Source organism: Phacochoerus africanus, chromosome 8, assembly GCF_016906955.1.
Source record: "Phacochoerus africanus isolate WHEZ1 chromosome 8, ROS_Pafr_v1, whole genome shotgun sequence".
NCBI lineage: Eukaryota > Metazoa > Chordata > Mammalia > Artiodactyla > Suidae > Phacochoerus > Phacochoerus africanus.
Window position 1 is genome coordinate 148374852 of NC_062551.1, and position 25409 is coordinate 148400260.

The following is a 25409-nucleotide window of genomic DNA, read 5'->3' on the forward strand; positions in this document are numbered from 1 at the left end:
GGGTGGGGGGAAGTGCCTGGGCTGTGGGATGGAAATCCTGTGAAATCAGATTGTTATGATCATTATACAACTACAGATGTGATAAATTCATTTGAGTAATAAAAAAAAATGGAAAAAAAAAAGATCAAAGAGTATGTAAAATGCAGTGGCTGGAGTGACACGAACCGAGGTTTGAGTCCCCAGTTTACTAATTATATGCCTTGGAGTCAGTCACTCTCTCCGAACCTCGGTTTCCTAATCTGTAAAATGGGGATCCTAGTCGGCTCCTATTTTGTACGGTTATCATGAGAAATGAATGGAGGGCATGTAGAGAACTCAGTATGTTCCCTAATACATAGTAACTGCCCCATGGAAGCTCTTATTATTACGATGATGCAAAAATGTCACAACATTTCAAATGTACCCCGTTTGTTACTGCAGTTTTTTATTTTAAGAGAGAGGGAGAAGGAGACGGGGAAGAGAGAGAGGAGAGAAAGCACAAACATTCTAACTTGGACGGGAACTTGTGCTTTGAAGCTGACAAGCATAATTCGTCCTGAGACTGCCAAGCTCTCGGGCTGAGCCTTCATTTTGGAAAAAAAGAGACAAGTGAGATTAATCTGGGGGCTTCATTACTTACTCCATCTGGCCTGGCTTGGCATGGCCCCTTCCCTCTACAAACCGATGACTCCTTCAAAAGCCTCAGCAGAGTGGCCTCTAATGGGTTGTGACATGGCAGGAATGGTGCTCACGCAGCAGAGAGATAAGGCCCCAGCATCAGGGCCAAAACACTTCCAGCGCTATGGCCCAGATGCTCCACCACAAAAGAAAGACATGAACTGAAAAGGAGCCAAGGCCTCTGGGCCAAGGGGAGATGTCAGGATTCCCACGAGCACCTGGCTCCCCACAGCGGGGGGCAGAAGGAAAGGGCTCACTAGATGGAATCGGTGACATTCATTATCTGACTGGGGCCCATCCCTGTGTCCACTGGCACGTTTGTTCTTTTTAGGGCCGCACCTGCGGCCTATGGAAGGCTAGGGGTCGAGTTGGAGCCGCAGCCACAGACCTATGCTACAACCACAGCAACTCGGGATCGGAGCCTCGTCTGCCACCTACACCACAGCTCATGGCAACGCTGGATCCTTAACCCACCAAGCAAGGCCAGGGATTGAACCCACATCCTCGTGGATGCTAGTCAGGTTCGTTAATGGTTGAGTCACAACGGAACTCCCCACGGGCGCTTTTTAATCTGGCTTTAGAGTCACGCTGGGGGTAGACAGGTGCTTGTGGGGAAAAGAAGAAGGTTGTTGTTTTTGGACATTTGCCAGTAAAAACCTGCTAAGGAGGCCTCGTCCTTGTGCAAGTGGCCACCCCTCGTGGGTGGCGGTGGAAGGGGGGAGGGGAGAGGAAAAGGAACTAATGTGCACTGAGCACCTACTACGCTCCAGACGGGGTGCCAGGCAGTCTCCACACCACTGGCTCCATCACCAGCACAGCCTGAGAAGGAGATATTATTGTTTTCACATGGAGAGAAGGTAAGGGGTTTATCCTGGCTTCTGCAGTGAGTGACAGAGCCAGGATCTGAACATAGGACTGTCCACCTGCGGGTCCATATTGGTGGTCATGCTATTTTGCACCCTTGGTAGCGGCCTCCGGATTTGAGTGAAATTATGAGTAGGAGAATCATCCACAGCCTCAGGGTCCTCCTCTCCCCTTCCACGCTGGACTGAGTCTTCTCTCCGAGGAGACTAGAGAATAAACGCTGACAGGGAGCCTTTGAACCACCCTGGGAAAGCTGGGGTTCTTGAACAGAGGAGCCAAACTAGATGGATCAATCAATCCATCAGGGCTTGTTCATCTTGGACTGGGGGGCTGCCCGTCTCGGAAACCAAGGCTGTGCTTCTGAGCCACATACACCTCTCTCAAAGGGCTGAGAACTTTGGCTCGTGGCGTGTGAGGTATCAAAGCCAAGCCCCGTAGCTCCCAGAGCCTCTGAGAAATGAGTTTGGAAGGCTTGGCGAGTCAGAGATGGTACAACACTGCCACCTCCTGGGAGCAAGGTCCATCTGGTCTGGCCAGGCATGAATCCAGCTCAAAATGCCCACACCCCCACCAAAGTACATGTTAGTTTCTCTGCTTCCCCCAGGAGGTCTTCTGGGGTCACAGCAGTAATCAGGACTGCCAGTGTTTATCTGTTAGTTAATAAAGCCCACGGAGATCAAAAGCGTGGACTTCCAGGTTAAACCCTGCCCCATTCATTGCATTTTTTTAAACTCAACGAATACTTACAGTGTACCCATGGTGTGCCAAGCACTGTGCGAGGCACTGGTTACACAATGATGATCAAGGCACATGATCCCCAACTTCATGAATTACAGTCCCGTGGAGAAGATGGGCTGTAAACAGGGAACTGTCGGGCTGTAAACAGGGAGTCTGTTCCTTATGACTGTGATCAGTGTTTAGAAGGAAAAGCACAGGAGCCGCTGGAGTACATGATGTGTAAGGAGAGAGGAGGACTCTGGACCATTCAGTCAGGAAAAGCTTCCCTAAGGCCAGGATCTATATGCAGACACGCAGAGGATGTGTAGGAATTGGCCCAGAAAAGGGACGTAGGAGAATGATAGGTGTGAAGGCCCTGAGAGCGGAAGAAGCCTGGCACATTTGAAGAACTAAAAGAAGCTCTGGGGAGTTCCCGTTGTGGCTCAGCAGGTTAAGAACCCAACATAGTCTCTGTGAGGATGTGGGTTTGATCCCTGGCCTTGCTCAGTGGGTTAAGGATCTGGCGTTGCTACAAGCTGTGGAGTAGCTTGCAAATGCAGCTTGGATCCAGCGTGGCTGTGGCTGTGGCATAAGCCTGCAGCAGCAACTCCAATTCACCCCTTAGCAGGTGGGTTCTCGTGGCTGAAGCTGGAGGAAGACGGGGCGGGAAGCAGGGGGCAGGCAGGTTTGCATGGGTCTTGCTGGCTGCACAAGGGCATCAGGATGTCCACTTTGAAAGAGCTCCTAGCCGGTGATGCGGAGACTGGATGAGAGGGGACAAGAGCGAATGCTGGGGTCGTGGGCTCTGCTGTAACCAGGTGGGAGGCAGTGACTCTGAGCGTGGTGGCTGTTGCTCCTCTGAGCACGATGTCCAGCTCCTTGTGTTGGGAGTTCACGAGATACACACATGAGGGATATGTCTCTTACACATTATGTTTTCTGGAAGATTCTGACACAGTAACGTCTGTTTCTGCCTGATGAGTCAATAGGAAATGCAGCAGAAGCAGCGTGGATGAACTCTGGGGCAGTGGGGGCAGGGAGGGCAGGGGGAACCAGGCCCAGAGCTGGCCTCCCGGGCACCGCAGTGAGCTCCGCCTTTGCTGTCATTCCTACGTGGCAGGGCCCACCTTCTAGAAGCCTGGCTGTCTCTGGGTCTGGGGAACATCCCTGAAGAGGAAGCTGCTTCTCCAAAATGACAGCAGCATGTGAAGGAGAGGAGAAGTGAACTTTCAGAGGTGGGCCCCAGAGAGTTCGAACCCAAGGGTCTCACTGCAATCCTCAGCACGCCCCAAAGAAAACAGGCCTGACTCACAGACCACAACAACCCTGGGAGGTGGGGAAGCTTGGCTGTGAGCTGCTGGCCAGCCCTGGCGCTCCCGGGGGCACATGTGTTGGAATGTCTGCCTGGAAGCACTGAGGGAGGAAGGGCAACCTGTACCCCTGTCACCCCGACTGCTCTCAGCCCCAGCCTGCTCCCTCTTCCTCTGTTGACCCATCAGCTCCCAACCCGGTAGCCAAATGGAGCAGGAAAACAGCTAAATTATGATCAGGGATAAGGAGGAAATTCTTGAAGTCCTTCCAGGGGCCACAGACCTGGGAGTGTCTGCAGCTGATTTAGCAGATGGGGAGGCAGAAAAGGATCATGGGACGTGAGTGAGACTCAGGGTCAAAATTCTACTTCTTCTACTACAGACGTGTTGCAGACGCAGCTCGGATCCTGTGTGGCTATGGCTGTGGTGTAGGCCGGCAGCTGCAGCTCCGATTTGACCCCTAGCCTGGGCACCTCCATGTGCCATGGGGATAGCCCTTAAAAAAAAAAAAGAAAGAAAAGAAAGGGAATGTATATATATATATATATATGAGACTGGGTCACTTTGCTATACAGCAGAAATTGGCACAGTACTGTAAGTCAACTATAATAAAAAAAATTTTTTAATGTAACTCAAAAAATATAAAACAAAATGGGCACAAGAAGGTCTTGCTTGGAGGGTTACTAGAAAGCAACCAGCTCAACATCTGAAACAGAATAAGTGCCTGGGAGTTCCCGTCGTGGCCTAGCGGTTCATGAACCTGACTCGTATGCATGAAGATATGGGTTCGATCCCTGGCCTTGATCCGTGAAGAGCAAGTGTTGCCATGAGCTGTGGTGTTAGGTCACAAACGTGGCTCAGATCCTGCATTGCTGTGACTGTGGCGGAGGCCAGCAGCTACAGCTGCGATTCGACCCCTAGCCTGGGAACCTCCATATGCTGCAGGTACAGCCCCCAAAAGACAAAAAAAAAAAATAAGTGCTTGGATAATTTGGAATCTAACAGCGTGCGTTGCCCACACAACTCCTAAGGCACTTACCCTACATGGCCTGTTTATGTGGGTTTTCCTTCCTCCAGCTAGTCTCACGGCAGCTGCAGGGCAGTAACGGCGTGTGACACGTCCTTTCTTGCCTGTGGCATCTCACACTTAATGTGGGTCAATGCGTGATTCTTGGCTGACAGATACACCCAGGTATCAAGACCCCCGGGGTGGGGGATGGGGGGGTTGGACAACAATGCCGAAACTAACAGTCACGGACACCCAAGACCGTGGTACCACCCTTTAATAAGAAAAATACGGGGGCATTTGCATGCCTTTGTCCACCTGCTAGAAGTAGTTTAAAAGTAGCCAGTCAGTACAGGAGGCAATACAGAGCGCTGGTAAATCATGCGGGACTAGAGCTGTCCCACCTGGAGGCAGGTCGCCACTCTCCAGCCGTGTGAGCTCGGGTGACGCGCTGAATCTCCTCTGTAAAGTGGGAACATGCTGAGCACCTACCTCGTAAAGCTACTGGGAGCAGGTACAGAGTATCCAGAAAGCACTCGGCACAGTGCCTGGTGTAGGGTTAAGAATTCACTGTCATCTTATCATTGTCGAAGCTCTGGTCTGTCTGCTGAGCTGGACTTTCTTACTAAATGGCAACCCTGGAAATCTCACCCCAGATAAAGACCCAGCCACCTGGGATCGGGAGTCCACCCTGGGTGGGGGAGTGGGGGCAGAGCTGGGCGGTCTCTCTGGAACAGTCCAACCGGCAAGGCGCCTTTGTGGGAAGTGCCTTCCAAACCATAAAATGCATCTCGAACCTCCGTGTTCTGGCTTTTGTTTTTCTGATACTTTCAATTCGAGAAACAATATTGTAACCATAACCCTGGTTCCCACTTTCTTGACAACCTGCCATGAATGAGGCACTGCTGCCCACGGCTTTTCACAGCTTCACTTGCTCTAAGTTCTCGATGACCCTACAAAGTTAGAACTATGTTCAGGCCCATTTTAAAGACGAGAATGATAGTCAAAGGTCACTCAAGGTCTCAAGTGGGATTCACACTCAGTTCTGTGGGCTCCCAGGACTACGTGTTTAACGACTAAGATACACTCAAGGGCTGAATATAAGTGCTCTATGATGAATCAAAGGCCAACGGGCTCAAGATTTCCAGCCAAATGCCAACAATCCTGCTCTCAGATTCCGAGGGTTCAGCCTCTGTCCCCTTAACAGGCAGCATTCCGTCTCAGCACCACAAGGCACAAGGCGGTGCTGTGCTATTTAAGATCTCTTGCAAACTATCTTCCTTTCCCTTGTTCCAAAAGTTAACCATGTCAGGCTTAATTTATCCACCTCAGAAGGATTCAGGGCTCAGCTGACCCTCCTAAGATTTGAAATTATAGTTCTTGAGTCCAAGTTTTAAACCAAGCACAGAGAACATTTTTTATATATAGCTAGGACATCCAAACAAAATATAATACCACCCTCCCCCTCAAAAAAAAAATCTTTTCTTTCTAAAATCGAAAGAGTATTTTGTAAGGAAAAAAAAGAGACATCAAGAAATGGTAGCTTATTTTGCTTTAATATCCCAAATCTTTGTGTGAATGGGATTACATCGCAAAACAAGGCAGAAATCTGCAGACGAGTACGTCTCACTCTGAGGAAAGAACTGATTGGAGAGAAGGCACCAGAAACCGCATTTTGCCGGATGACATGTAAACAATAAATGGGGGGAGAGTTTCACCAGGAAGAAAGGAACGTGTGCTGTCATTTCACGGGCAGATCCTGAGGGTGGAAACTGGCCTCAGGAGCCGATGCCCGGTCTCCATCCTACACTGTAGTGGAAACAGGACTGGGTGCTAAGGAGACAAATACCCACGCAGCCGCAAGGTGTAAGGACACAGAAAGGAGCAAAAAGGAATGGACAGTCGTTCCTGTCAGCCCCTGGGTCCTGTTTTTCTCTTTCCCACGTGGCACTTACAGGCGTATCAGTGGGCAGGGCCTTGGAATTGTACCATCTGTCAACAACCGGTGAGTGGAAACTCTGAGTTCTACAAAGCCTGGGTGAAGACACTTCGTTTCTGTCCATGCTCTTCAGTCAGATGACGCGGAGGGTCCTGGGGCAGAGGGACGTACCACATCCGGCCTGTCTTCTTAGGTGATAACAGTGGGTGCGGTGCGACCCGTCCTTTCCTGGAGCTGAGACATCTTCAGAGCGATGGAAATAAGGGGGGCCAACATGACCTGAGGGAGACACAAAGAGAACAGCCTTTGCCATCACTTTCTCTAGACACGGATCCACAGACCTGGCCAATGGGCTCTGGACCCGATCGACTGTCTACCCCGATATCCCAAAGGCTCCCCAAACTCTCTAAGTCTAAAAACAAAGACATGCTCTGTCCCCAAAAACTTAGTTCTAGCAGTTCCCATTCCAGTGACTTGACACCACCGCCCATCACATAAAGCAAATGCACAGCTAAGAGTCATTCTCAACACGTTCTCCTCTCACATTCCCATTGTCCAACCTACCAGCAGCCCAAGGGAGACTCACCTTCTACGTCCCTCTTACTGTCACTCAGTTCTCTCCATCCCGGGGCCACGGCTCTCGCTAAACCCATCCCTGCCCTGAAACAAGGATGCTTCCACATCCACTTCTGCATCCTCCAACCTCCATCCTCTGCAGCCACCCACACTCCACCCAAAAAGATCTTTTCCAAAGGCAGCAGCACCGCACTCCCATCTACCTCTCACTTAAGGAAAAAACAAACAAACAAACAAACAATTCTGCCACTGCTTAAATAAACAAATATTTTAAATACTTTTTAAAAAGAAAACTATGTGTCTAGTTGAACTGCCCATTTTACAGACGAGGAAACTGATAGCCAAAGAAGTGAAGTGATTTAACCAAGTGACTCAAGGGCAGGGCCAAGAGGGGTACCTTTTCGACAGCCCACTGTTGCTTTCCCTCATCTAAATCCCCACCAACTCATTCTACCTGGAAGAAAGTTGGAGAACCACTGCACACGCTGACCATACCACCCACCATTCCCCTCGGGGCCCCAACAGTCCCAACAAAGTGCCGAGGCCGAGGCCCAGCAGCTCCAGAGTAGGGGCAGGCACATCCCCAGCTGGCATGGCACCGCCCCTGGGCACATGGGCACCCAGGACCCTTCAGTGCCCTCCCATCTCCTGAGGACCACGGTTCAGAAGGAATTTATCTCTCATGCATTCTTTGTACCATGTGCCAGGTATTAAGGCAGAGAAACACAATTTCCTTCCTCTTTTCCTCTTGCTCTGCTATTCTGTGGATCTACAATGTAGATACCATTGCCTTTTTTTATTTTGTTCTTTTTTTTTTTAATGATTTTTATTTTTTCCATTATAGTGGGTTCACAGCGTTCTGTCACTTCCTACTATACGGCAAAGTGACCCAGTCACACACATGTATACGTTCTTCTTCTCACATTATCCTCCATCACGCTCCATCAAAGGTGATGAGATATAGTTCCCTGTGCTGTACAGCAGGAGCTCACTGCTTCTCCACTCCATGTGCAATAGTTTGCATCTATTAACCCCAGACTCCCAGTCCATCCCACTCCCTCCCCATCCCCCTGGGCAACCACAAGTCTGTTCTCCAAGTCCAAGAGTTTCTTTTCTGTGGAAAAGATACCACTGCCTTTGATCTAAGTTGCAGGGATGTCTCTACACCGTTAGGATCTGGTAATGACAGAAGCTGGAGCCTCGGCGCTGGAAAAACTGTAAATGTCAAGCGTCCTCTCACCCATCTCTTTTTGTAATTTAAACAACTGTAGAAGCCACTCTTTCTCAAAAGCTAATCCTGTATCCCAGGCACAGTATTCAGATTTTCGCATTCACGGTCTCCTTAAGCCCCTCCTGAACAACTCTGTGAGTCCGTAGCATTCTGCCACCTTTACAGACAAAGAAGCCAAGGCTCAGAACACTGAAAGGCCTTACCCAGGGATGCACCCCTATTAAGGGGCAGAACAGAATTTAAAACAAGATCTTCTAACTCCAAAATGGATGCTCAAAACCACTATGCCGGGGTTTCCGAATGAGTTTCAAAGGATTCTAATTAGGTGTTGGGAGGAAAAAGGCTTTGTGGGGAAGTAGGTAGAGCGAACCTTACTTAAACAGGCATCTTGGAGTTCCTGTCGTGGCGCAGTGGTTAACGAATCCGACTAGGAACCATGAGGTTGCGGGTTCAATCCCTGCCCTTGCTCAGTGCGTTAACGATCCGGCGTTGCCATGAGCTGTGGTGTAGGTTGCAGACGCGGCTCAGATCCCACGTTGCTGTGGCTCTGGCGTAGGCTGGCAGCTACAGCTCCGATTTGACCCTTAGCCTGGGAAACTCCATATGCCGCGGGAGCGGCCCTAGAAATGGCAAAAAGACAAAAAAAAAAAAAAAAACCCCAAAAAATAGGCATCATCCCTGCAAGTCTGCTCAGAGCTTTAAGATTCGGCACTGGGTTGTGAACCACCAAGAAAGGGCTAACATACCGCAACAATGCCCAAACGTGTGTTGTCTGGAGCCCTGGCTGAGGAGTAGTTCCCAAGATGGGGAAACTCCCCCTGGTGAGTCCCTGCCCCCCTCGGCTCTGCCAGTTGGGTGGCTGTCCTCCAACATCTGTCCCACCCCTGGCTCCCAGGGCCCTCCTCGTGTGACAAGCTTCTGAGACTCTCTGGGGGGGGCTGGGAACCCAACATGCAGGTTGCAAGTCCAAAGACTTCCCCCTAAAGACTGTTCTTGCTGGATCATGAAACAGTCTCTCCCGCTGTACCCCTCACCCCCGGCCAGATCGACAGCCAGCGTGTGTTCTGCCAGGACAGGTGATGAGACCAAGCAAAGTGACAGATTATCAGGGACAGACCCAAGCACCAGATAAGGGGCTGACTTAAAGATGAGTTCTCTTGAATCTGCCACTTACCAGGCATGTGAACCTGTTAACAACTACTCAAGCTTATCTGTAATAGGGATATTAATAGGTAAGAATAATAATTCTCCTTTGAGAGTGAAATGAGTATATCCATTAGCGTAGTGGGTTTAGAACAGAGCTCAGCAAGCAGAAAATGTTCAGACAATCGTTACCCATTACTCTTGTTCAGAGGGACGGAAGGAGACACGGAGGTAAGTGGGCCCGCTCGATCGATCACTTGAGAAATGGGTTGTGATGATGCAGGAGCAATGGAGCCACTATTCAGTCCCTCCAACAGAAAATATTTGCCAGGGCACAGGGCGTGGGCATTACCTGGGGGTCCTGGTAGATCTTGGTGAGGTCCTTCTCATAGCTGTCGATGTACAGTCGGATGGTGGCGCCCGCACTCCCAGTGCCGCTCAGTCGAAAGATGATGCGAGAACCATCTGCGAAAATGACCCGCAAGCCCTGGAAAAGAGGACAGAGATTTTTTCCTCACATGCTGGAGGGACACTGAAGCCTGGGTAATTATGAGGGGTCCATTAGGAGATCTAATTTCATCCATACTTGATCCATCAGAGATTAGATCTCTGAGAAACAGCCATGGTAGAGCCGGGTGAGTCCGCCCCGGTCAGCCTGTCACTGCATCCAGCCAATGGGGACTGAGCCCATGGGACAGAAGCATCCCCAGGGTCAAGGGAGAGACGGGATCCTGGGGACTGGCTGACATAAGACCTGCCCTCTCCATCCTGCTTCCCCGTGTTTTATGGACTAACCATTCCAGTTGGAAGCCTAATAAATAAGTAAGTAAATAAATAAGCTGCTGGATACAGAAATTCAAATTCCAGACCAGGAGGGGAAAACGGACAGCATGAGCTGAAGCCAGAGCAGAGGAGACTTCAGGCAGACCAGAGGAAGAAATCTATAAAACACTGAAAAAAGAGAACAGGAGGCCACGTGCCCCAAACGGCAGAGGCCAGCCATTCCAACCCATGAAACAGGAGCCAGTGGTCCTGCTGACGCAAAGCAGGGTCCATGTGGGTGCAATGCCAAGCCCAGCCTCTGTCTCCCCCGTCCTGTCCCTTCCCTCTCTGACCATATCTCTTGTCTTCAATAATCTTGATTCAGGGAAAAAGGATGGGGAGTCTTGAGGTAAGAAGACTGGACAAGACAGTTATCTGAAGACCCTTCGGTCTTGATGAGTCTGTCAACTCTTCCACAAGTAGAGCTTTGCATAAAGCCAAGGACCGACCAGAAAGAAAGACACTACCTCTCCTCTGTCATTCATCACCAAACACCATCGGGCCACTGGGCAGTGGAGACGGCAAATGAAATACACAGAGCATGTGCCCAGGTAGTCAGTACGGGAGGGGGTGATATAGGCAATACCCGTTTCCCATTTGTGTTTCCAGAAACATACCAGGGTTGGGCTCCTTCGCCCACAGCCTCAACTTAAAGCTTCGAAGTTCTTTCACTTGGTTGTAGACGCTATGTCTACTTCAGATTTCCCTTCTCATCTGGTCTCTCATCTCAATGCTCAGACTTTCTGATTACAGAAGGTGGCGCTGCAGACTTCTTCCTCAGAGAGCAGTGCCAGTGCGCATGCCCAGGCCCTCCACCCCCCGCCGCACCTCAGCATCCCTGGCCCCATCCTGGTAGAGGCTGGACGCGGTAGAGTGAGTTTCCTTTTCCTCAAGGTCTGTGCTCTCTCTGAAGGCTTCACCACCCAAAAACTGCTCTGTCATCTCCAAGCCACACCTCTGCCTTTTCTACACCCACCTCCTCCTCCACCAGAGGCCTCTCTTTTTCTCATGATCTCAGACCTCATTTACAATGAAGGACCCAAAGTTCCCACAGATGGTGAGATGGTCTAAGGAAGAAAAGCCATTGGGCTAGAGTTTTGAGAATGGGAGACTGAGAGTCGCCGTGGCCATGCTCCGTCCACGTCCACTGCCTGCTCTCCAAAGAGAGACTTTAAAGAAATCCTGCAGCCCAACTCCTTCAAGACCTGCTGGATCCCTTGAGAAGGACCAGGCCAAAAATCTGGGCCTGGATCAGAAAAAAAGCGAACTGGAAAGCTACACCAGAATCTCACTTCCTTCTTTATTATTCTGTTTCTAAATTGGGAGTCTATAATGTTCTAGGACAACACTGAACCAGAGGAGGGAGGACCCCGGGCCCCAGGGGTTTGTGAGAAGCCTGGAGAAGGCTGAGCACCTGGGGCCCAGTGAGGGAAACCCTAACAGCTCTGTCTCCACCTAGAATACGGTCCAGGGTCTCAACTGTGATGTCCTCCCGCACGCCGCTGTGTTAGCACTGACCGCAAGTCACACGCCGCGAATAATAACAGTGAATGTTTTTCTAAGTCTGCCAATGGCTTGTCTGTTTTTTTCTTCTTTTTTTAATTTTTAAATTTTTATTTATTTTTTGGCCACACCCACAGCATGTAAAAGTTCCCGGGGTTGGGGATCAAACCCGTGCCACAGCAGCAACCAGGAGCCACTGCAGTGACAACACCAGGTCCTTAACACACTCTTCCACAGGGGAACTCCTTTTCTTTTTTGTTAGAAATTAGAACATAACACAGAAATGTCTGTGCAGAGGCCGCTCCCGTGCCATGCCAGCCATCTGCTATAATTTCTTCAGAGCAGAAGCTGACGAGATCTAAGGCAGCAGTTCTCCCTCTTTTTAAGATCCAAGGGCTCTTTTCTGCACACATGCAACGTGACCTCTGGCAGAGAATTCTGGAGAGTGTGAAAGTCATTCTGGAATCTAGACTAAGAATCCCAGAGTGAGGGCATCAGGGTGTACACAGAACCAGGACAGAAACCATTTCCCCCACAAATACCTGTGCAAATCACATGTGACTCAGCAGAAAGCCACTTGAGAAAATAAGGCAGCAAAGGACACATGGCCAAGAGGGCTTTTTCTCTCCTGAGATTTAAAAGAAATTCCCGAGGCCTCTCTCCCACATATGCATATGTCTCTTCTACCTGATTTCTTTCTTTCTTTTTTTTTGGGGGGGGGGGCGCCCTGGCAGCATATGGGAGTTCCCAGGTTAGGGGTCGAATCGGAGCTACAGCTGCCAGCCTACGCCACAGCCACAGCAACATAGGATCTGAGCCACGTCTGTAACCTACAGTATAGCTCACAGCAACGCTGGATCCTTAACCCACTGAGCGAGGCCAGGAGATCAAACCCGCCTCCTCATGGATCCTAGTCGGGTTCATTAACTACTGAGCCACAAAGGGAACCTCCTCCTACCTGATTTCTTGAAATGCTTCCGTCCACAGGATCACTGTATTCAAAGTTATCAATTTTCTCCACAGTGTAAACTTTATCACCCACTGGGAACTGTTTCCCCACGAAGGAGCGGTCAGAGATCAGAGCCTCCAATTCCTTCATCATTTTGTTTGCACCCTCAGCTTCCACCTCTTCGTAATCGTACCTGGAAAAAGTCACCAAGGGGAGGCCCACAGGCTGATTTCAGATCCGACCAACGATATACAACACTTCCTTCATCATTTGTTTGGCCCTCCCCCCAAACCATCTAACTTCAGAAGAAGCTGGCAAAAAGATGAGCGTGTTATTCTCTGGGGATAGAGCAGGCCGGGGATGAAAGGAAGGGTTTGGAGGATTTTAGGAAAGAGTTAGGAGCTTCCAAATAAGCAGAAAACTCCCATCTTGGCTTTTCTACAGAATGCAGCTCTTAGAAGCTTCAAAGCCTTTTGAGAGAGACTATCTAACATGTAACCACCACATCCTGAGGATGGAGAAACAAAAGCAGTGTGATCTCTAGAGAACGCTGCATAAAGGCGCAGGCACTTCTCTTCCCAACTGCCGGGGCTTCTTTGGGATACATGCTGGAACGGCTCCAAGTCTGGGACCTGCCTGAGGCTGCTGAGATTTTGGCTAAGGAGACCTCCAGTCTCTGCAGGAGCTTCCTCCAGTAAGGCCAAGTTTTCACTGACCAGATGAAGAAGCCAAGCCCTCAATCTTTACACCTGAAAAGCCTCCCGCCTCGTGTGAGAATGGACTCTGGTCCACAGCATTCTGGGTTCACCCTGACACGGGAGGCCTGGTGCGGATGCAAATGGGCCAAGAAAAAAAAAAAAAAGTGCATCACAAATGAAATTCTATGCCTGTTATTTTTCCTCCAAGAAACATTCTCGACATCTTTCTTTATGAGGTTAAAGGCTCTTACAGGTGGCTTTTCTTGACCTAGTGGCATACACCCTCTTGAGTTATTTTTTAGAGGCTCAAGATAGCAGAGTCTATATTTATTTGCAATAGTGAGACAAATATGATATGTGCAAGATGACACCTCTGAGACATGAGAAATACCAGGGAATGAAGGCCAACTCTTCTGGCTCCGGGATTCTATGAATCAAGGACAACAGTCCTCTTCATCCTGAAGTCAGCTCTTTCCCCAGTTAAAACGATCAACAGCACGAAATTACAACCAGGTGCTGGTGCTTTACATCTGCGACCTTTGGGTGTTCGGGGGAAATGGTCTATAAATCCTAGGCACAGAGGGGTATAATGGAACAGATCTGGGCTTTGGAATTAGAACAAGCGAAGAATCCAGCCTTTATTGGTTACGAACTGTGCAACCACGGCAACTCGCTTCATCGCTCGGAATCTCAGTGACCTTATCGATAACTGTTTTGAGGCTGGTCGAAATAATGCGTGCAAAAAAGCACTTTTGTTAAAGAAACGGAGGGCATAATGGAGTCTTAACTAACCATAAATGCAGGTTCCAAGGACTTTATCTGTAATACTTGGTTAGCGGTTATTTGAAATTAACAAAAATACGGGGTTTTTGTTTGTTTATTTGTTTTTGTCTTTTGAGGGCCACACCCACGGCGTGTGGAGGTTCCCAGGCCAGGGGTTGAATCGGAGCTACAGCTGCCGACCTACACCACAGCCACAGCAACGCAGGATCTGAGCCGCATCTGCAACCTACACCACAGCTCACAGCAACGCTGGAGCCTTAACCCACTGAGCAAGGCCAGGGACCGAACCCGCAACCTCATGGTTCCTAGTCGGATTCATTTCCCCTGCACCATGATGGGAACTCCCCCAAAAATATGTTAACATAGTTTTTAGATGGAGACTTTTTAGTTATTTTCCTAGTTTTATTTTTATTAATAATATCTTTTTTTTATTACTCAATGGATTTTATTACATTTATAGTTGAGCTGGGTCAGGAGTGACCTCTTCTCTAAACAAATTCTCCTGACCTTACTCCTCTCCAGCTACTGTTCACTTGTTAACTCGTTCGTTGATCTCCTCAAAGCATATTTACACAGTGTCGCTACAAACTAGGTGTTTGGTGATACCAAGGAGCACAAAAACAGACATGGTCCTTGCCTTCCTGATACTCTAAACTCCAGAGAACTCATGACCGCCGTTCTGAATTACCAAGTTTTTCCGGTCCCTAGAAAGTAGAGATTCTTGCCTTGGATCCCAGGGCTAATATGCGGTACCATGAGGCTGATATGGCTTACACTTTCCGCAGAAAAATAACTTGAAGGAGGAAGATAGGAATGAACTTGTCCAAGGTTGATAAAAAGGATTCTGATTAAGGAGGCCAACCTGCTTAAGGTTGAAAACTTCCTTGACTATCCAGAGATCCTGAACCATTAAATCTGCAAAATACTTTTAAAATTCTCCAGTCCAACTCACCTATTTTGCAGAGAAGGCAACTGAGGTTCAGAGAAGTTATGTCTTTATATTTCTTACAGATGAATAAATTACTTAATATCTTTTTTCTTATATTGCTTTTCCATAATTAGAATAGTGAGGTCCAGGAAAAGCATTTGTTAGATTTTTACACTTACTAGGGGAAAGGCAAATTCAAATTCGTGAAAAGCACATATGGAAAAAAAAAGTTAATGCTTATTAAAAATACAAGCATGAATGATAAAGAAGAATTACTGACTATTCCAAGTATTTTGTCCACTGCTGAATCTCCAGTGTCTGGTAGAAAGTCAGTATTTATCAAATCAATGAATGAAGTATTGACAACTACACAAACTTTGGGGACCTATTTTAATGAGTAAGAAAAGTTGATTTAGACTAAGCATAACTGTTGCCATAATTTCAGAGAATGTTTCCACACTTCCAGTGTCCTAGAATTTATAAAACACTTTCAGACTCGTATTTCATTTAATCCACTCAGCTGGACTGCTATTTCCATTTCTACAAATGAAAAAACAGAGTACAGAAAAAGGTTAAATGACTTCCCCAGCTACCAGAGGGCAGAAATAAAATTCAAATCCATTCTTCTGAATCCAAATCTAATATTATCATGTCCATCTGATAGGTACATTCAAAACACTGATAAAACATTCATTCTTTTGAATATGTTAACTAAGATGTTTAAGTCTCATTCTTTATGGCTAACAAAATTGATTTCATCTTGACCCTGACTGAGTTATTTTTAAAATTCCCCACTGAAGGAGGCTGAATGAGCTGAGTTTTGTTCTGTTTTGTCTTTTGCTTTTTTGAGCCACACCTGTGGCATTTGGAAGTCCCCAGACTAGGAGTCAAATCGGAGCTACACGTGCAGGCCTACACCACAGCCACAGCAACATGGGATCAGAGCCACGTCTATAACCTACACCACAGCTCACGGCAATGCCGGATCCTTAACCCACTGAGTGAGGCCAGGGATCGAACCCACATCCTCATCGATGCTAGTCGGGTTCATTTTTGCTAAGCCATAAGGAGAACCCCCTGAACTGAGGTTTTATTGTTATTTAAGACAGGAAAGAATCTGTATTCACGAGAACGCTCTCTGCCCACCTGTCCATGCCAGCCAGCCAGGCTCTGGCTTACCTGGTGAAGAAATTCCGGCCATACTTTTGCCAGTGATCTTTGAGAATGTCCTCCACACTCTGCTTGCGGGTGGCGAGGATGGAGAGCCAAGCAAGGACAGCCCAGAGTCCGTCCTTCTCGCGGATGTGGTCAGAACCTGGTGCGGGGAACAGCAAGCAGCCGTGAGCAATGTGATTTCTCCAAAATACTTGGAAAAGAACTCAACAGTAAACATGGCCCAACCAAAAAAGTCATAAAACTCAACTGACAAACTTGAATATGTGAAAGAAACCACAGATGGAATAAAGCAACCTACTATTGAAACAACGTTGATGCGTCTCAAAGGAATTTAGAAATGTAAGGCAAGTGCCACTAAAAAACGTCAGTCGAATAATTCGGTGAAACTTGATACATCAGTTCTAAAGTACGAATGTGAGTGGAAAAAAACAAAACATGACCACTGTGAATGTTTAATAATTCAATTAATCTGGGAGCTTAATGGAACAAAAGAAAGCACCCAGCAGGGTGAGATCCACACACATATGAGACTTGAATAAATGATAAAGGTGTCACTTCAAGGCTGTAGGAAAGAACGGATTTTTTTTTTCTTTTCTTTTTAGGGCCGCACCTGCATTCCCAGGCTAGGGGTCAAACTGGAGCTGTAGCTGCCGGCCTGCACCACAGCCACAGCAATGCAGGATCTGAGCCATGTCTTCAACTTACACCACAGCTCATGGCAACGCCGGATCCTTGGTATAGGCCAGCGGATACAGCTCTTATTTGACCCCTAGCCTGGGAACCTCCATATGACAGGTGCAGCCCTAAAAAGACAAAAAAGTTCTTATATATTAGTAAGAAGAAAGCAGAATCTCAATAGAAAAACAGGCCAAAGATACAAATAGGCAGTTCATCCAAGAATAAATACAGGTACCCAATTAACGTAATATAAAGCTGATGTTACTTTTAAGAAGACACATTAAAGTTAAAACCACAATTAGAAACTGCCACTTGTTTGACGAATGGCCACAGATTTAAAATGAGAACACCCAGTGTCAGGGGAGGTATGAGGGAGATGGGATTCTGACACGCTGCGGCCGGGAAAGGTACGGTCCTGCCAGAGAGCAATTTGGCAAGAAGTACGAAAGCCTTAAAAATGGACCTACTTGTGGATCCAGGAATTCCAATTCAAGGACGTCTTTCTTTAATCAAAAAGGGTTTGGTTAAATGAACTATGGCACATCTGTCTCCTGCTAAGGTCCTTGCGAAAATCTTTATTGAAAATAACGAATTGCTTCTTAGGATGTGCTTTTATGCATAGAGGCCCTTTTCCAAGAGCCTGGTATGGAATAGGACTCTTTATTTTTTGCCTTTAACTTCCTTCTTCTGAAAAAAGCAGGAGTTCCTGCTGTGGCCCAGTGGAAAGGAATCTGTTATCCATGTGGGCGCAGGTTCGACCCCGGGCCTCGCTCAGTGGGCTCGGGATCTGGCATTGCTGTGGCTGTGGCATAGGCCAGCAACAATTAGACCCCTAGCCTGGGAACCTCCATGTGCTGAGGGTGCGACCAGAAAAAGACAAAGTAAATAAATAAATAAATAAATAGCCGATGATACTGAGCTCTACTTTTTGCTTTCTGAATAGGACCCAATACAATTCCTCTAATAATGTTTTGCATATTATCATGCCTTGAATTTTTCTTTTTTTCTTTTCACATTTGAACCTATGGCATGTGGATGTTCCCAGCCCAGCGGACGAATCAGAGCTGCAGCTGGGGCCTAAGCCACAGCCATGGCAACACCAGATCCAAGCCACATCTGCAACCCATGCTGCAGCCTGTGGCAACACCAGATCCTTAACTCACTGAGCAAGGCCAGGGATTGAACCCTCATCCTCAAAGAGACAACATCAAACCCTTTACCCACTGAGCCACAATGGGGAACTCTAACTTCATGCCTTGAATTTTTTAAGCGCCTAACTTCTTGACTTTCCACTGGGTCTTATTCTCCTTGGAACTGGGAGAGTTCTGACACAATGTTGCCAATGAGGCAAGAGGTAAGATTGTTTCCTTCGCCTCTTCATCCTTTTAGACCCAGCCCAAATGTCCCCTCCTATCTGAGACTAGCTCTGAACTTTCCTGGACAGTTATGAGCTGCTTGTGTTTCTTGCACAGTGAGTGCTTCAATCATGTGGTGTGGCACCATGCTCCTTGCTCAATCACCTCTTTATGAGACTTTCACCCCACTGACCATGTATTTCTTAGAGGCGTCTTTATTCACCCTATGACTAAGTCTGGTGACTGGCACAGCACATGGACTATATTAAATAACTAATTGTGAAGGTGTGCATAAATGAATTAATCAACTAATTAATTTACTACAACATCTTTTCTCTTTTTGGTTCATGAAAATATACAACTCACCCCCCTCCCCCCAAAAAGAAGTCTCTCTTCACTAAGACATTGCTTTTAGAAAAAGCAGTTCTCAAAACCTGGATGCTGGCAGAACTAGAGATATTAGGCAATACTTTTAGCACTTTATATAACAAATTTTAGAAATGTTTACCTAGTTTTATTAGCTATGGACTTTTATTTGCCTTTACTGCTATTTCAAGGAACAGAAAGTCAGCTCTCTGGCTCTAACAGCTTTTGCAAACGATGATATGTTTTGGCAATAGTTCACCCTGAGTAGTAAGATTCTGGCAGCTTCCCCAATATATTAAGAATTCAGGACAGAAGTACACAGCTTGGAATTATTTGTCTGTGAGCCCCTAGGTTTTTTGTTTTGTTTTGTTTTGTTTTTTCTTGTCCTTCCTTCCTTTTTTTCCCCTTTCTTTTGAGGGGTAGGGGCTACACTGAAAGCATAGGGGGCAGTGTTCCTTTGCACTTTTTCTGTTCTAAGTAAAGAATTGGCTTTTTCCTTTACATAGAAGTGAAAGTAAAATCTAAAAATCTTACCCAACTCTAACCAAGTTACTTGGAGATAACTAAATCACACACCTAATGAACAAAACATCTGCCTTGGAGAATGTAACTAAATATTCTACTCCATTTACACAACCCCCAGTCTCTTTGAAAATGGTCATTAATCTCACCAATCACCTTAGATGTATCAAAACTCTTGGCAACTCTGACTAATACTCAGGAAGTCTGAGTAAATTTCATTTTCTTTAGGGTTCTAATGAATGCTGACAAGTTACTAGTGAAGAAAAGGCAATGCTGTGTTTCTCAAGTTACTGTTGCCTTTGCAGTTGTGGCAGTTGTGGTTCCATGGAAAATGCCTGAGAGTCATAAAACCTACATCTGAAACTTACATATAAGCTGTCTGAATTTGGACAAGCCACTTAACTTTTCTGAGCCTCAGTCTCTCCAACTGTAAAATAGAGATAATGCCACCTTTCTTACACAATTTTAAGTCTTCACTGTGATAGAAAGTGGAAATATTTTATAAACTATTAAAGACCATGTAAATGCAAGACACCATTATGAATACAGGAAAAATTAAAAGAAAAAACTTTTAGGGAAAATTAATGCTTTCTACTAATTAAACTTTCAAAAATACTGGCAATACCATACATATTGGGGAAGAAAATGGAATATAACCCACATGCTCCTTCTTCTGGGCAGTGGAATTCAAGTATTTTTCTCTTTGTTATCTAATTTTCTTATTTTGAATGTGAATTAACAGTATCATTTTTTTAATTAAAAAAAAAAAAAAGACAAGCCCACGTAATTATAAGGAAAGGAACATATACCATCAGCAAGCACCCTGGTCCTAGCTGACATGAAGGCAGCTGCAGGTTTTGCTTCAGGTCTCTTCATATTTGGTCCAGTTCAGGAACCAACTGAGCACATGGGGATTCTGCCCTTTCAGCATCTTCAAACACCTGTCACTTACTTTGGCCTAATCAGCACCTTGTGATATGTATAAACTCTGCTCAGTCAGGGCACACGCTGGGTCCCAGCCAAGAAAAATGTCAACCTTTGCTGACAAGAGCCAATGGTTGAGGGATTAGGTTTCATTTACCAGTATGAACATCTCAGGGGTGTCCGGGGTCCTGCTTTGCCAGGCCAAGCCTGTGGCTGGGCCACGGCAGCTGAAAGAGAGCTCCCTGGAAAACCCCTGCACCTGTCTCTCTGCCTCTGTTTCTTTGTCTCTTTCTCTGCCCATCTCTCTCTCTCTTTCAATCTCCTAAACATGCTGTTGTCTCTGCCTGGAAATTTTCACCCCACATACACCTATCATCCTGGCTAACACCCCCTGCGATGACCTGCAACCTCCCCCTTCTCCAGGATGCCGTCCTCGTTACCCTCTGTGCTGACCCTTCCTCTACCACACCGTCTGTTCTTACCCTGCCTACACCATGAATTGTATCCCAGGCTAGTGCCTGGCGTGCAGTCACTCTCAATAAGGGTTTTCCCCAAGAATGGTCAGACCCTGGCTGACTGGCTGTGGAGCTGAGCAGACCTGCTCTGTCCTCAGGGTCATCCTCTCTGGCTTCCATTGCACATGACTTACCTCTGAAAGGGCAGGTAAGCTCCTCAGGAAGCCTTTTCCAGACCACTCCAGCCTTCAAGGGGGCTCTCCCTCAGCCACCCCCAACTTCCCATGCAGCAATTAATCCTGTGCCGCCTCATGACTGCCCCTGGAACTCTTGTTTCCTTTGGAGGAAAGGGCTGAGTGTCTGACAGGCAGGAAATGTGTCTTTGCCCAAGCTCCATTTCACACCCAACAAATGTGAATCAGTGCCTACCGTGTTCCAAGTATATGAGAAAATACTAAGATGAATAAGACATGTTCCCTGCACTCACAAATGAGCACAGACGGACAGCTGAGGCAGACAGACATGCAGATAACAGTGTAACTGAGTTAGTTGTAATTGGGAGATCAGCCTAGTGCTACAGGGATGTTCTGTCTGAGAAATCTCCGGAGACGGTGCTCCAACTTGCCTGTATTGGGCTTTACCTACCAGAAAACATACTCAGGAGTATGCACATGAGAACAGGCAGAGAACTAAATAGAAAAATCTAATCCTCTACATCACAGAACCAGGTGAGGTGCCCTGAGCACACGGCTCCCAGAACATCCTGTACTTGCTTCTATCACTTTCCACACTTACAATAACCTGGCCAGGGTCTGACTTCCTTCCCCACATCTGGGCTCCACAGAGCCTCCCACAAGGAGGTCGTGCTTACCGTTGCATCCCCAGAACCTAAGTCAGTACCTGGATACAGTCAAAGCTCAATAAACATTTGAGGACTGAGTTGATGAAAAGAAATACAAACATGGCGACTTTTCAGAGGAAATGAAAAGAAATTTGCAAGGCGTGAACACTACACTTCTTTAAGGCATCACTCCTATTTGATGCATCACCACTAGAACCTTTTAAAGAGGGCATGGGGGAAGAAATATTGCTAACCTCTGGACCTGTGCAGATCAGACTTTATTGGCATTTTTTCCATATGATACCAAGTTAATCTTCAACTTGATTTCCTAGCTTCTTTCCCAAGGCCCCCCCTTTGCCCAAGGAAGACTTTCAAAAGCAGTGACATTCTATTCTATTGTGACTTCCCTTTCTATTTTCATCTCCATTTCCCAGGAATTTAAGGTGGGACAGAACTGAGTACTTTGCCCTCCACCACTGAGTTGGGGGTGGGGGTGGTAAATAACTGCACCATGAGATCAACCAAAAACAGCAGGTTCACCCTGTCTAGTTCTGGTGTCCTATCATAAACACTTTTTTCCCTGGCATGTGTAATGCTGATGCCTAAGGAAGTGTCATAGCCTTGGTGGCTGCCATAATCACGTGAGACAGCTGCTATTTCTCCACCAAGAACAGACTAATGTGTACTTGGTAAGAGTAATACTATGGCTTATGCTTTTAAGTGCTAGAGGTTTGTTTTATTGATGAGCCAGTTGTTCTGAAGTCTGACTCTTTCGCGACCTCTTTGCAACTAAACTTTTCCTTTTGTAAAAGGTCATCTCATCTCACAAAGACCTTGGCTCCTGAACTCTAGACTATGGAGTGGAGTGGTGCTGAGTCCCAGACCACTGCAGAGGTGAGATGGCATTCTCCACTGAAATGGCTGTTTAAGCAGAAGAGCCCTGACAGGTCACTCAGAATTCCAACAGCACACAGCAGATGTCATCAGATGACTTTTACCGTCCCTTCCATTCCAACCAGGATTCTGTCTGCCTGAATGGAGGGTGCCAAGTGCACAGCATGTTCTCTCATTCATCCAACAAGTGTTTGCTGAGCACCTGTTCTCTTCTGGGATTCAGAGGAGACCCTGGGGATATGATGGAGAGCAAGACAGATGTGACTCCTGTCCTCATGGAGCTTACAGTCTAGTGGGATCCACTAACATTAATCAAGTTATCATAAATAATTGTAAAATTACAGCTGTAACACGAGTGGTGCTGAGAATGAGAAAGCGTGTGGTGCAATGAGATCCAGTCATAAGGGATCTGACCCCCTCTGAAAAGTTAGGGAGGCTCTCCTGAGAAATTGCTTCTGCTCTTACCAAGAAAGATACATAAATAAATGACCCTATACTCAACTAAGCTACAGAATTCAAATATTTCAAAGCTGATAGAACCACTAACATCTACCCTGAGAAACTCTGTAAAGGAACTGTTGGAAGCATTTGCCAACAAGAGACATAGTAGGTAGAATTAACTCCTTTATAAATAAGGAGATCAGAAGTTCAGTTTAATAAGTTCAGCTGCACTCACTCAGCAGTGCAGACCCATGGCTCTGCAGCCTGGTTTTTAAATGTTCGCCTCAGAAATATTACAAAACAATTGTCTTTCTTTCAAAGAGAAAAGTTTGTGGATTATTCTCATGATGAATTCTCTCTTTCAACAGGAAAGACATCAAAGAGAAGATGAAACTATGGTTGGCGCTTAGTATTTGTTGAATGTGCCAGTAAATAAATAAACAAGAACAAACTTTAACAAGGAATCATTTAAAGTCTAATACTTGGGTCCAAAAAAATCAATTCCACTAATGTAACATGGGGCTTTTTCTTGGCAAATGCTCCCGAGTAAAAACTTCAAGGTGTTTAGTTACCTACAACATTATATGGGCTGAAGAATATGATGAAATGTCCTAAAAGCTGACATAAATGAAAGTTACATCACGAAAAGCAAGGGCCCGGTTCTCCGGAAACAGTCACCCCCTCCACCCTTCACTTGTCAGGTCAGCCCTGGAGGATTTGGGCTCAGTTCTAGACATGATCTTCTACAAGGGTCACTGGTGAATGGGGAAGCATCTAGAAACTGGTGCTGGATATATAAACAATGTGAAGTGAGGGGTGACTGAAGGCCTAGGGGTCGGCGGCCTGGAGAAGAGAGGACCTGAGGACTGCCCTCAGGTATGGGAAGGCCTGCGTGTGAGGGAGGAGCAGTGCGTGCTGTCCCATCCATTTTCAAGCCTGTCCCCAGCCAGCCAACGCCAAGGTGGCTACTTGGCTTTAGGACTCTGACCCACCCTGCTCCATGCCACCCACATGGTTCATGGGCCAAGATGTTACTAGACACACCACAAAAAAGAGAAACTGTTAACTACGTTTAGGTAAAACAAATAGGATTCCTTATAGCAGAATGTTCTGGAATCTCTAAATGATGTCATCGTAAATAGCCAAGACAGACAGGTACACCCCAAGTTTCCCAGTCTTCACTGACATCAGAACCCTTTCATGGAACTAGTATCCTTCCACTCACCCAAACACCCTAGGAAACCTCATTCTAGACTTTTCTCTTTTCACTAGGTTTAGCACTAAAATAGGTACAAAGGGACAGGAAATCAAAGGTTAACATGGCGCCTGCCTTCAAAAACAGCTTCATCCCTAAGGAAGAATGATTGATACCAAGCCTGCACTGGAAAACACTGGGGGATTTCATGGGAGAAGACCACCTCACAGGTCCATTGGGTGTTCCTCTAGTGTCCTGTGGAGTAACATGGCACCACCCATGAGTTGGGAAAGAACTAAGCAATGGCCTTGTTATCTGCGACCAAGACCTAGAACTTTGGGAATTCATGTAGCCTCCTTTGCAGGCATCGTTCAACCCCCAAACTCACCCATCTTTCTTCACACCCTCCAATTCTATCAAGCCAATTCATCACCAAGAAGTACCGCCACTCCCTCAAGGATATGAAATTGCTTAGAATTGTGTCAATGGGTGTCTGAAATGTACTAGCTCATTCTACCCACCCTACCCCAGCACCTGCAGGAAAAGAAATGCAGGCAGCATTCTATTCTGTTGATCTATCATGAATTGCAACTCGATGGGAAGGCTGATAGAAGGCTAGATTTTGATCTTGTCTTTGCTAAAGGATGGAAGACTAGTACTGAAGGACTGAGAAGATGGGTCCTTTTATTTCAAAATACTGGCTGGAGAACATAGGAAGAGAAGAAATAGGGCCACTGAAGTATCTTGCAACCTGGCTGGAGACCACATGTGGGGAAAGGCCACACGCCTGAATGAACGTTTAGAAAGGAGGCAGGATGCAGTAGGGTGGGGTCATGGGGAAGGTCATGGAGGCGGGACCTCAAGTCAGTGTTAACCAGGCACAGACAAAGAGGGAGAGCATGGAAAGAGGAATCTAAGGGCCATGGAGCCTCCCCCAAAACATACCGCGTTCCCCTCTTCCGTCACACCACAGTTTACACATAGATCCTCAGGGCCGGGGGCATATTTTCAATTTCTTGATCACCTAGCAACTCAGTTCCACCCTAATGGACTCCCTCCACTTAATCTGAATAAATCACAACCGGCTGCTAACAGAAAACTTGGCCTATTAAAGAGGAAGACTGAATGCTGTGCTGAAACCTTCTCTTAAACAAAAACGAAAAACGGACACGCACCACCATATTTCTTCCTAGAAATGAAAACATTTGTAAAGGTTTCCTTGACCACCGAGGGGAGAAAAATCTGTTGATCACTCTGTTTAATCCCCACAGATTCGACGGCCACGCTGCCGAGGAGCACCGCAAACTTCCTGCCTTGGTGGACGTGATGCTCTGAAAGTAAAATTCGCCCTCCCTGGCCGGCCCCCCGGCCGGCCGTGCTCACTGCCTTTCAAATGTGTGCACTTCATCAGGGTTGTTATAAATAAGCCGTATCTT

General features: G+C 46.8%; 1 protein-coding gene across 2 annotated transcripts in view; it reads right to left on the reverse strand.

Annotated features, from left to right (window-relative positions):
* Positions 1–6091: 6091 nt before the first annotated feature.
* The window catches only part of PGM1 (phosphoglucomutase 1), a 62654-nt gene continuing 43336 nt past the window's right edge, over positions 6092–25409 (reverse strand). For both annotated transcript variants that reach the window (XM_047788810.1, XM_047788809.1), the window contains exons 8-11: positions 16306–16441; positions 12727–12910; positions 9796–9930; positions 6092–6772 (exon numbers count right to left, since the gene is read on the reverse strand). In XM_047788810.1, the coding sequence (XP_047644766.1) occupies positions 6683–6772; positions 9796–9930; positions 12727–12910; positions 16306–16441 (545 nt within the window). In that variant the 3' untranslated portion in view covers positions 6092–6682. The remainder of the gene's footprint in view (positions 6773–9795; positions 9931–12726; positions 12911–16305; positions 16442–25409) is intronic.